Source organism: Rhinatrema bivittatum, chromosome 12, assembly GCF_901001135.1.
Source record: "Rhinatrema bivittatum chromosome 12, aRhiBiv1.1, whole genome shotgun sequence".
NCBI classification, from domain to species: domain Eukaryota; kingdom Metazoa; phylum Chordata; class Amphibia; order Gymnophiona; family Rhinatrematidae; genus Rhinatrema; species Rhinatrema bivittatum.
In genome coordinates this window covers 18,401,152-18,413,772 of record NC_042626.1, presented here as the reverse complement: position 1 = coordinate 18,413,772, position 12,621 = coordinate 18,401,152, and the positions used below count along the sequence as shown (strand labels likewise).

At 44.9% G+C, this 12,621-nt stretch overlaps 1 protein-coding gene across 1 annotated transcript in view; it reads right to left on the bottom strand.

Annotated features, from left to right (window-relative positions):
- The window catches only part of GRM4 (glutamate metabotropic receptor 4), a 212,208-nt gene extending 203,165 nt beyond the window's left edge, over positions 1–9,043 (bottom strand). The window contains exon 1 of the mRNA XM_029573595.1: positions 8,516–9,043. Within this exon, the coding sequence (XP_029429455.1) occupies positions 8,516–9,043 (528 nt within the window). The remainder of the gene's footprint in view (positions 1–8,515) is intronic.
- Positions 9,044–12,621: the final 3,578 nt, after the last annotated feature.

Below are 12,621 nucleotides of genomic sequence, written 5' to 3'. Positions count from 1 at the left end.
GGGGATCAATCCTACCCATGGAAGGAGTAAGTGGGAGTTTAGGAGGGTCTTCGGCTCTAGCTCATTTGTAGAGGGTGACAGAGGGAAGTCAGAGGGACCTGGTGCGACGCCGGCTGAGCTTGTCTTAGCACAGCTGAATAGACCCCAGCCCTGGGGGTAGAGGGGTTTGGAGGAGACCCCTCCCCCAGGAAGTGGGAGCAGGGTCCAGAGAGGCCACCTAGTTTGCCTAACAGAAGCACCGGCCCTGCATGTAAGGGTTCTCCTTACAATTACTGTTCATATTTTTTTTTTTAACACTTACAAACGTACTCCACCACCTTTGGAAATGCCTCCATCCTGTGCTTCTGTTGCTACTTTTCTATTACTGATTTTACTGCCTGCTTCCATTTCTGGTCTACACATTTAAATACAGAGCGAAAGTAAAAGCCTTCCCTCCAAGTCTGTGCTGTTTCTGTAATTTGCATATGGCAAGAAGCTGATTTTGCTGGCACTTGGAAAAGGTCTAGGGGCTCGGCAGCACAGCGGGCGCATTCTGGGCTCAAATGGCTCTTTTATTCCCTGTTCATTGCCCGAGCGTGAATCCTGGATGCCACTGTCCTGCTGAGCAGCTGCCCCTTGTTGAGGCTTCTCCCAGATCCTCCGCCGTTAGGTCAGTCCTGCTTATCATTACAAGTCAGAGACCCCCTTCCTCCCTCTCCTCCTCCTCCTCTGTCTCTCAACCACTCTATCATTCCCCATGTCTCTCCCCCCATTTAAGTCCATCTCCCCTTCTTCTCAAACTATGCCTCACCACTCTCTCTCCCTCCTTTTTAACTTCCTATCCCTCCTTCCTCCACAAACACGCACATAAAACAGAATCCCTCAAAAACAAGTATAAGGTAGGGGGACAGGGTCCACCTTGTCGCCATTAAGATGGGGGTGGGCGGACATCTCCCCCCTCTCCTCCTTTTGGTACCTTATGATTATTATGGGATGTTTGGTGGCTGGGGAAGGTTTTTTGAAAGTTGCAGGGAGCTGGGATAGGTTGGAATCCGTAAAGGATGATGAGTGGGGTTAGGGAGGTGACTGTAGGCTTGGCGCCTTTTTTACTTACGTGGGATCGTCGAGGCAGCTCCTGCTTGAGTTCTCTTGGTGGTTGGCACACGGGGGAGGGGGGGGAGGTTTCTCCCACATCCCTCCCTTGTATTTAGAGGTTGATGTGTAGCAGGTTGTTGGTGTTTTGTTGATGTATCGTTTATGCCGCAGTGTGGGGTAACCCAAGCCTAATGTTTGGTCATTGTTAATTTCAAGACTTTCTCAGGTGGAGGGTTATTGTAAGGCAGGTGTAGCTAGGGGGGGGGCTGCTACATGTGAAAGGTGCGCACCGTGGGGGTTGCTGTGCGAGCTGTAAGTTTTCCCTGTCGGGACGTGGCAGAGAGGACCGGTAAACGGCGGTGGCTGTGATCTAAGGAGGAGGCAGGGGGATGCAGCAGAGTATGTCACTGGGACGTGGTGACATAATAGCCGTTTTGTTGAGAAGGGTCATGTGTTAAGGGGGGGTATGTGTGTAACGGCTAGGCTTGGGTTATTGTTTATGAAATGAACTGCGGCCTGTTTCTATACCAATTGGTGTCAGTGTGTATGTTTTTTTTTGGGGGTGGAGAATGCTAAGTGTCCCACCTTCCCCATGTAACACCCTGTGCAATAACCAGAGCATAACAGCTAGTTACAAGTTGACATAAAGACCAACCAGCATCGTGCCTTCTCGAGGTGGATAATTTGCCCAATGCCTGGATGAGAGAGACCAGCACAATCTGTTCATGGGGGTCGAAAAAGAGACCCTGACACCTCCAGCGCACGGGTGATAATCCCACTCAGTCGCTGCTAGCTTGGGAGAAGAAGTGTGCCTTCACCTCGTCCCTAAATCGGGGCACCAACCTTTCCGATTCTAGGCCACAGCACGGGCCCAGTGATGCTGATGCTCCCTGGGTTCTGCTAATCTTTACCATTTCAGGAGAGGGAGCACGTAAGAGACTGGAGGATGAAGACCAAAGAAATCGGCGCAGGCAGTATAATCTCAAAATGGCGCGGGGCCAGTCCATCGAGGGCTTTAAAATGAAGTGTCAGAACTTTAAGCTTGAGCCACTCTCTCCCCCTCCTCAGCCCTCTCTCACTCCCTCTTTTCCTCCTCCTCTTTCACGCCATCTTTCTCCCTCTTCCTTCTTTCTCCCGCTCCCTCTTTCTCCCCTGTCTCACCCCCTAAGACCCTCTTCTCTCCCTCTTTCTGACTGTATTATTTCCATGATTTCATATCTGCCTGATTCAAAGCTGAGCATTTAACGCACTGTGAAAGCATTTCAGGAAAATTTGGTTCCATCAGCAGTGTGGGTTTTTCCCTGCACTAACAGCTCTCAGCTCCCTCGGGGATAAGTGAATGGGCTTTCAGCTCATGCAAGGAGAAAGAAACATCCTGGAACGCTACTTTTCTTCAAGCTGATGGAGACCCCAGAGCAAGTGTTGACCCAAATCCTGAGAAAAATCTATCGCTGATGTCCCCTCCCCCCCTTCATTTTTCACTTTGTGCATATGCTTCTGTCTGTGTCTCACGCTGTGTGTCGCTCCTCATTCACGCCTATTAATTCTCTTTCTTTCCACTTATTTTCTCCGTTCTTTGTGTCTTTCTTCCTTTTTCTCGCCCTCCCTTTTCTCCTCTCACCATCCTCACTCCTTTCCTGTCTGTCTCTCCCTCTCTCGCAGTTCCTAGATTTGCCTCCCTCCCCCTTTCCCTGGGGCCGGTGCGATAAAGTGTGTCCGGTCTAGCGCAAAGGCACGCACACAGGTGGACGCGCGATTTGGAAGCGCTAGACTAGCACCCGATGCAATAAGGAGATTAGCGCGTCCAAAGCACGCGCCCACACAAATGCATAGCCGAGAGCACTCATCACAGGTAAGCTCCATGTAGACGAGCCTATTACTATTGCCCCATGATGCAGAAAATCGCCGGGCGCCCAACGCATGCTTTTTAATGCGACAAATTTAACTCCAGCCCCGGAGCTGGCGTTAGGTCCATTTGCGAGTCAAGGGCTCCTGAGGAATTAAAAATGACTGCCCTCTGTGATTCCTCCTCCTTTGTATTATTGCGACACTCTCGTTGGTGTTTAAAAATAAAGGTATAATGTAATGGCGAGATGTAAAGCTTTTTATAAAGACAAAGAGAAGGATGAAAACAACTGATAGATGAGGTAGCACTAAGCAATCAGTTTTTTTCACTTATGTCTCCAAATACACATTAAATGTAGACTTGAACCACGTAACAGTTACCTAACCGACGTATAAACTCTAATTTACACCTGGTTTCTCTTATTACAAATATGTTACCGTTCCATGTTGGCACATGTTTAATTTGTAATCTATACCAATCATATTAGTATTTTGTGCCTTTATGTAAACCGTTGTGATGGTGAACTAACTTGACGACAGTATAGAAGAGTTTTTAAATAAATAAAAAATAAATGTTAAAAAAAATCAAAGTCGGAATAGGAATCTAAGGTTTCTGAATTTTCCAGAAACCAGATTAATATCCGCCATTGAATTACTTAAGAAGTATTTTTCTGAAGTTTTATCTATCATAACAATGATGAGACTAGTATATCTAAAATATACTATGTCCCAAAAACGAGGTTAAAGACACAAGAGGGTCAGGAGGATATGGATCATGTCCAAAACTCTCCAAATTTGACTTCATTTCTGGAAGCCTCTCAAGATGATATTGCATTAAGATCTACTTTATTAGTGACTTTTTGTAGAGAGAGAGACAAAAACTTGGTTTTGCAAAACGTATTTTGAAAATAAAGATTTTAGCTTTTGTGGACAACGTATCCAGATTTTTCCTGATGTTGCAAGAGCAACTCAAATAAGGCGTAAGCAATTTCTGACACTCAAGCCTAGAGTATTGGCTCTAGGGGCATCATTTTATTTAAAATTTCCGTGTAAGTGCTCAGTGACGTATCAAAGAAATACATTTATTTTTCAGGATCCTCCCCACTTGGAGTCTTTTTTGTTAGATAAAGAACATGTGTTGAGAAGTGAGTCTGCAACAAATTAATATATTCTCCCATTTTGTAAGAATGATTACAGATTACTAAGTGGAAACTATTTTAGTGTTAGACCTCCCGTGATGTGGACTATATATTTCTGTATGAATAGTTTAAAGATGGACAATTATGGTTGTAATATTTTTTGTTAATACAGATGTATTTTCCTGTTTTTTTACAATGTAATAATTGTTTAAAAAATTTAATAAAGTATAAATTTGAAAAAAAAAATGTTAAAAAAAAAAATAATTTCTGGATACACACTTTAGACACACACTGTACACCCACAGCATACATGCACAATAACCAGTGGCGAAATCGGCCTGAAGCGGGATGAAACGGACGCTCTCCCCTTGCAAGTCTGGACGCCCGATGCACAATTTTTCCTTGGCGCGTCCTTCTTAATGCAACCCCTCGTTTAAATACTGCATCGGGCGCCCAGGGGATGGCGGCCGTGTGCGCATTAGGAAAGCGGGCGCTCAATGTGAGCACCCGTTTTAATGTGCGCCTTATTGCATTGGTCCCTCTCTCTCTACACTGCCCTCTGTCCCTCTCATCCTCCCTGTTTCTTCTGCTTGCAGATTCAGAATTGAAAAGATGTTATTGACATGACAATTGGTTCATGTATTGTCAAAAGGGATGTAACTGTCTAACCAAGGAGTAAAGTGGCAAGAGCCAGTGGTATGAACGTGTCCTGTATTCTAGTCATTCAGATTCCAGGTGTTCCCAGGTGTTGGGTTAGGTGGGGGAAGAGACGTAGCCAGCTAGCACCAGGATAGCAGGGGCAATGTAGTCAGCTATGTTGCAGTCACAGATCACCCCTCCGTGAGGTATCACAGATTTCTTCAAAAATAATAGAAATGTGGAAAACATGTACAATATTAATAATAACAGTAAAGCTAAATCACCAAGCCAAAAGGAGAATTGCCGGGCTCTGGTGCTGGTCAGATGACAGAATCCCGCATATCTGGCTGCTGTTTCTCCTCTTTCCCCCAGGTTTCTGAGAGTTCCTCCTCCTCCTTCTTTTGAGGGAAGTCTTGCTTTCTATTTTCTCAGTTTTGGGGAAATGCCTACGTCTTTGTAGTTTGCACAATGCGTTTCTGTTTGTGTTTCTTCAGTGTGTTTTACTGCAGGCAGAATCTGGCTTCTTGAGGTTTCCAGTTCAGTTTTTGTCTGCATATTTGTGTTTCTATATTTGATGAGGGTTTGCCTGTATTCTGCATGGGTAACTGTGATGAGTAATTGTGTTAGAGTGTGCTTTCTGTATAGGGATCTGTATTATTATTATTTATTGGACTTGGTATTCCTCATGTAAAAACTAATTATCCACAGAAGTCCAGTTTGCTTTATGTTCCAATGGGAAGCCTAGTGATGTGTCTAGGGCCCACTGCATTAGATGCAATATTTTTTCTGTTTAGATCCTTAGAGTTAGTGCTGATTGGCTCTTACCTTCTCTGTTTCCTTCTCACACACAATCTCCCCCTCCTTCTCATCTTCCCTATTTCTCCCTTCCTCTGTCTCCCTTTATCGTGCCTTCCCTGTGTGTCTCTTCCCTACCCTGGTGTCTTCCTCTGGTGGATAAGTCAGGAAGATCTCTCCCTCTCTGCTTACCAGAGACCTTTCTCCATGGTGCAATTTCAAGAATTCTGGGCTCAGACTGCATCTCTTTGAACTTTAATATCTCATCCATTTCTTGACAGTGCCAGTGTGGTATGTGAAAGCCCACACTTCCCTTCAGAAACTAAAATGACCACTGAACTTATTTTAACTTTGAGTCCTGAAAGACTGAAGACTTGGTAAAAAGCAGAATATTGCTGGGGACCTTCCAAGTGACTGCGTTGTCTCCTTTGCTGAGCGCCCCTTTAATTCTTACTATGCCCCTTTTCAGTCTTCACGTAAAAGAATTAGAGGGAAGCATGGGTTTAATGAACAGGAGGATCATAAGAAAGCATGTATCACCGTATTTTAAACATGTGCCTGGTATTCATATTAGAAGGAGAGGGCGAAAGGCCAAAGATAAAAGACAAGGGAATGAGGCATGAACACATTCCCATTTGCTGAGGAAGCAGTATTCAAGGTATTAGCACAAGTGAAAGTGCACAAGGCCATGGGACCTGGTAAGGTACATCCCAAAATTCTTAGGAAGCTAAAAGAGACGCTAACTGTTCACCTCATAGTTCTGCTCAACTCCAAGAGATTGGAGAAGAGCCGATGCAGCAGTGTTCTAGGAGGAGGAAGCGGAAGACTGCAGGCCGCCTCATTTAACATCAGTGGTGGACAAAGTAATGGAAACGCTACCGAAGAACAGGGAGGTGCCTTAGTCGCATCTGTTTCGTCGACTTTCTAATACATGCAAAAAAACGGGTGTAATTCACATAATACCCATTTTTTTGCGTGTACTAGAAAGTCGTCAAATTATGTGCATACCCGTCGAAATGGATGTGACGAAATTATATCCCTACTGAAGAATACAATATTGAAATTCCTTGAAGTCAGTGAAATGCAGGACCCAGGCAAAATGGTTTCGCAAGATCTTGCCAAATAAACTTGATTGATTTTCTTGATGATGTGAACAAAGCAGTAGAAGGAAGCATTTTCCAGTGAATGAAAAGCTCAGGGTCAAGGGCTGATCCCATGAACCTGAAAGGTGGGAAGCTCAAAAGGAATGTGAGAAAAGACTTTTTCACCAAGAGAGTGGTGGACACCTGGAACAGACTTCCAGAGAAGGTGGTAGGAGTCAAAAGCATGGCAGAATTCAAGCATGCATGGACCTTACTGGATAAAGTGCAGGAAAAAAAATCACATGATCTCTGGCAGGCACACAGTGGCAGACTGGGTGGACCAATTGATCCTTATTTACTAACATCTTCTGTGTTTCTGTTTCCAACTCAGATCTGTTGGCATTAGCCAGAAACATGGGCAGTTCTCAGCCACCCAGAGAGTATGTTGTGACCCATGCAGGGTTCAGAGACAGGGGCATTGTCCAGTGACTCGAGCAATGCTCAGGGATGAGGACAGCACTCCAGAGGCCCAGGAAGCATTTTATTTATTTATTTGCAAAATATTTGTATTCCACATTCATTGCCAAATAGATTGTTCGAAGCGGATCACGATAGGTTAAACAAACAATCATCACATATCCAAAATAAAATAATAAGCAGCACAAATATATTATTTAAAAGCAGTCTCAAGCAAACAAGTTTTAGCATCTATGATAAACACCTCCCAGTTGACCTAATGGCGCACCTGTTTCAGACTCCCCAGGGCACCATGATCCATGTCCTTTGTTGCAATACCTGGGTCACTAGAAACCAAAATGGAGAACAAAGTGAAAAAAAAAATTGCAAAACGCTCTGAATCTCAGGACACCTGAGCTGTGACCAGAGGCCCAACACACCACCAGTCTACAAGTAAGCCAAACTGCTGCTGGTAAGACATATTATATCCTAAAATAACTCATTTTACACAGTGGAGTGCCTCTATGTCATACAAGGGCATAAGGTAATCCAACTTCAGACAAACATGGACTGGCCCATCTACTGACCATCAAGTGACAGCAAGGAACATTCCAAATGATGCCACCCATGCTAGAACATGGAACAGTCCAACTTCCCCACCCCATATAAGATAACTGAACTGCCCTCCCTCTAGCTCTGTACAAGAGTAAAGACCAGCCTGACTACCCATAAAATATAACATATCATGCAAATGTAAAACATTTCAAAGGTTCCAAAAACAACCCAACTGCCACCCCCACTCCGACCCCCAATAGGATAACATAGAACATCCCCAACTGTTGCCTCCCAAGGAAGAGTATGGAACAACCCAACTGCTGTTTTCAGTGGAGAATACAAAGATATACAACATCTGAAACTGTGGAATCACATCAGCCAGTCCAGCGACATAATCGCCAGCATGCTTAAGGTCTTTGTGCATCATGCTCAGCCTGTTTCTGAGAGTGCCAGTCACTGTGGATTCTGCTGTGCAAACATTGCCACACCCATGGACTATTTAATAGGGATGTGATGTGAGCCGGATTCTAGGGGGAGGCATTAGTTCAGCCCTAGTTTTCCAACCCCCAACCCCCCATTCATTTTGGCACCTGTAGTGCTGATTGCAAATCCCTCAGTGCAATGGGATGCAAAATCAAAACTAGGACTAGCCAAAAACCTCTCTTCCTCTAAGATTGGGTTACATCATATCTCTGGTTTTAGTAACAAAATTATTCTTTTTCTTTCCAAAGGTGTCCATCAGTAACATTTTTGCTTATCTCAAGAAAATGTCCCTTAATTTTAATTAATGTATCCTTCATGAGTCTCAGTTGACACTCTTTGATTATCCTGTTGAGCGTACCTTGGACAAGACTGAGTCCATGCACCATTTAGATTAACTGAATAGACATTGTCATGTGTATCTGAATTAAAGAATCCAATGCGACTTACCTTGAAAAGCCGTAGGATGTTGGCCACCATAATAGAGACCGAGCTCCCTGAAGCTCCGATGACCCCCACCACACGTTCTGGCTTTGTAATGATGGGGGGCCCACCATTAACACAGCGCACCTCTGTGCTGTCCTTTTCAATCAGAGCCTGGACAAAGGTTAGCGATTGCTCCAGGGCATGGGTATCACGGGAGCAGGTGTCCAGAATGCGGGCACCCAGGGTGATGTTGGGCAGCAGGTCCGGGTCATTGTTGATGCGATCCAGAGCATAAAGCATCGCTTCCAGTCGGTGGATACCTTTCTCCTTCTTCAGTTCCCCACACGCCTTGCCCTCGGCCCCCCTCCCATGGACAGGGAAGAGACCCCCCAGGGTGATATCGCCATCTATCCGGATAGAGTTCATATGAGGGTGCCCCTGACCCTTTGGTTTCGCAGCAGATACCAGATCGTGCCAGGAACAACAACCAGCCAGGAGCAGGAACACAGTGAGATGTTCCAGGCATAGACAGCCTGCACACTTTCCAGCCATTTCCAGGAAAGCAAGTCACCTCTGAATTTTAAGGGAAACTCATCCAGACAAAATAATTCTTTTCCCCTAGTCCATAACCTTCCTCTACATTGGCAGCAATTTGCAAATGTGTTTTGTGGTGGTGGTGATGTCAAGAGAGAGAACAAAACGGAAGCTCAAATATGGGAGGCTGCAGCAGCACGAATACTGGTTTTCCTACTGCTTTGGCACTCTTGAACAGTCAGCCTTTGGAGCAGAAGCATGGCTTTACTGTTTGGTCTTGTATACATATGGCTTTTCCATCAGCCTCTTGTTAGAAACTCCCAGCTGCTCTCCTACAATCCATCTCCAGGCATGGAGGGAAGAGAAGAAGGAAGAGGCCCCCAGATGTTCTATAATGCACCTCCTTCTGGCTTTCTGGAGGATATCTCCTGTCAAGAGGCTGCAGGAAGGCTCCAGGCTTTGCATAGCTTTGCATTAAGCAGAAAATACTTTCCTGACTTCCTTTGCCATTGTCACTGAAAAGTGAAGGAAAGAAGAGAAATCAAAAAGAAGCAGAAACAAGAGATCAACAAGCTTTACATTCCTATACCACAAAATGTCTGCACACACTCTGCTCTTGAGACACAATTATATACATTCACAACACCACACCCTCAAACATGGCTGCCATTGCCAGTCTGGAGTCTGTGTTGGTGGGAATGCTAAAGTCAGTGTTAGGGTTGTATGTTGGCTGTATGTTGCTTGCTTTTTCTTAGAATGTTAAATGTAAGATATCAGTACATTGATTGAATGTTCCTAGCAGACATCACCCTCCTGACTGAGAGTACTCAGGCTCCCAACTCATAGTACTCTCCTCCACCACCACCTTTGCCCCCCCCCCCTTCCATTCTTCACCACAGACAGAACTGAAGAGGCAAAAGATAGGGCACTCCAGGCCACCATAGGGCCTGCGTACTGATACAAGAGTAATGTGATTGGGGCAGATAGCCTGCAGGAAGGAGTCAGGAAGAATGTGCTAAGAGGTAGCTCTTGGGTTGAGGCTTGACAGCTTGATTAGTGCAGATGGAGAAGTCATCTACAGTAGCCACAGGCCATCTGGCAGAGCTAAGCAGAAGGTAAATTCAAAACCAGAATCCCTCAGGGCTGTGAGAGAAGAGCCTTGCTAGAAGCAGAGATACAAAGGACTTTCATTTCTGTGCATCTACTATGGGACCCACATTCATTTCTGCAATAAGACAGAACTCCTTGCATGGCACTGGTGACATCAGAGAGCAGCAGACCAGTCTTCTAGTCACATCAGCTCACCAAGGCGTCCAGGTGAGAATCAGAACCGGGCTACTTCTAATTTATCAATTCCCAAATAAATTCAAAAGCCCAGAGGAAATGGGAACACTCTACAAATATCTGCTGTAGCACTTTCACAGCACTGCATTATCTAGTTTGTAACTGGAACATATTTGGGCCCAGCAAGCAATGCAGGAATGGCACATGGATGGAAAGAGCGCACTACTTATGTCACAATCAAGGATTTCTGACGAAACAGACAGATCCCAGTGCAGCATCCTTCTAACCTGGAACAGACTACATGGGGCCAACGCTATACATGGGTCTTGGGATACATGCCAAGATCTGCCCTAAACCCCGAAAGGCAGCACCCCAAAATGCTGCTTAAATCCCATCAGAATCTCATATTTATTTATTTATTTAACGTCTCTTATATACCGATAGCCGTTCGCACATCGTATCGGTTCACAAAGAACAAAAAACTTATGGGCAGCACCCTTACAAATAACAGATAACAATACAAATAACCGGGGAAGGAGGCAATGCAACTTAATAGGTCAATAAATAGGGAGAAACTATAAATATAACATGCATAAAACTATATACAAAGCATCAGTCGTCGTCAAAAACGTCAAGGCATAAATCGGTGGTCGTGGGCATTCTTGGTCAAGGTCGTGGAGCATACTTAATCGTAGGTTGCTGAATAATTATGAATTGGATGGTGTCAGGGGATAGGCTTGCTGGAAAAGCCAGGTTTTCAATTTTTTTTTGAACTTGGGGGTGTAGGACTCCATGCGTATGTCATAGGGCAATGAGTTCCATATTGAGGGTCCAGCAAGGGAGAAGGCTCTGCTTATGGTGGAGGATAGTTTGAGAGATTTGATGGGTTGTGTGCGTAAGGTTCCTTGCAGGGCAGGGCGGGTGGGTCTGTTGGAGGTACGTGGGAGGAGGGGGGGGTTGATCCAACTGAGATTGGAGTGTAGCAGACTTTTGTGTATGAGGGATAGTACTTTATAAAGTATTCTTGAGCGAATTGGGAGCCAGTGTAATTGGATGAGGGTGGGAGTAATATGGTCTCTTTTTTTGGACTTTGACAGTATCCGGGCGGCGGCGTTTTGTAGCAGCTGTAACGGCTTGATGTGTGATGTGGGGATGCCAAGGAGGAGTGCATTACAGTAGTCTATTTTTGACAGTATAATAGACTGGAGCACAGTACGAAAATCCGAGAAGTGTAGAAGGGGTCTAAGTTTTTTTATCGTTTGCAGTTTAAAGTAGCATTCCTTCAAGACAGATTTGATGAATGGTTTAAAAGTAAGATGACTATCAATAAGGACACCTAAATTGCGAATGTGCGTGGGGAAAATCGTGGATGAGTATGTGGGAGGGATGGCAGGGAATGGTTGCCTATTGGAGATGATAAGTAGTTCAGTTTTGTTGGGATTTAGTGCGAGGTGCATATCGGTGAGTAGTTGGTTGATTGAGGAGAGACAGGATTCCCAATTTCGTAGCGCAGTCTGGAGGGAGTCAGAGAAGGGGAATATGATTTGCACATCGTCAGCATAAATGAAGTGCTTGATGTGGAGTTTGGTGAGGAGGGTGGTAAGGGGTAACATGTAGATATTAAAAAGGGTGGAGGAGAGGGAAGAACCTTGGGGTACACCTTGAGGGAGACTGATCGGGTCAGATTCATTGTTATCCACTAAGACGGTATAAAATCGGTTCTGGAGATACGATTGTATCCAGGCCAGTGCATTGCCAGTGATTCCAATACTCCTGAGGAAGTTGAGGAGGGTATCATGATTAACTGTGTCGAACGCAGCAGATATGTCAAGCATGGCAATCAGATATGAGCAACCTGCGTCTGTTCCTCTGATGAGTGTGTCGTGGAGGGAGAGTAATAATGTTTCAGTACTTAAATGCTTCCTGAAACCATGTTGGGTGGACGGGAGAATATTGTTTTGTTCAAGATGATCGGAAAGGCGAGCATTCACTAATTTTTCAAGGACCTTAGCTAGGAGAGGTAAGTTGGAAACGGGTCTGTAATTTGATAAGGTGGAGGGGTCCAGATTGGGTTTTTTAAGTAGCGGTTTCACTACCGCTCGCTTGAGAAAGTTGGGAACAGTGCCATGCTCGAGGGAGCAGTTAAGAATGTTTGATAGGGGTTTGGCGATCACTTTAGGTATAGATAGAAGACTGAAATAAGCTGACAGGCAGCCTGCAGTGGCCTCCCTGTTCCAGTGCTGCTCTGAGTATGCTGTCAAGCTGGTAGTTTTAGATTAATGCTTATGTATAGATCTCTTATCCCGAAGTCT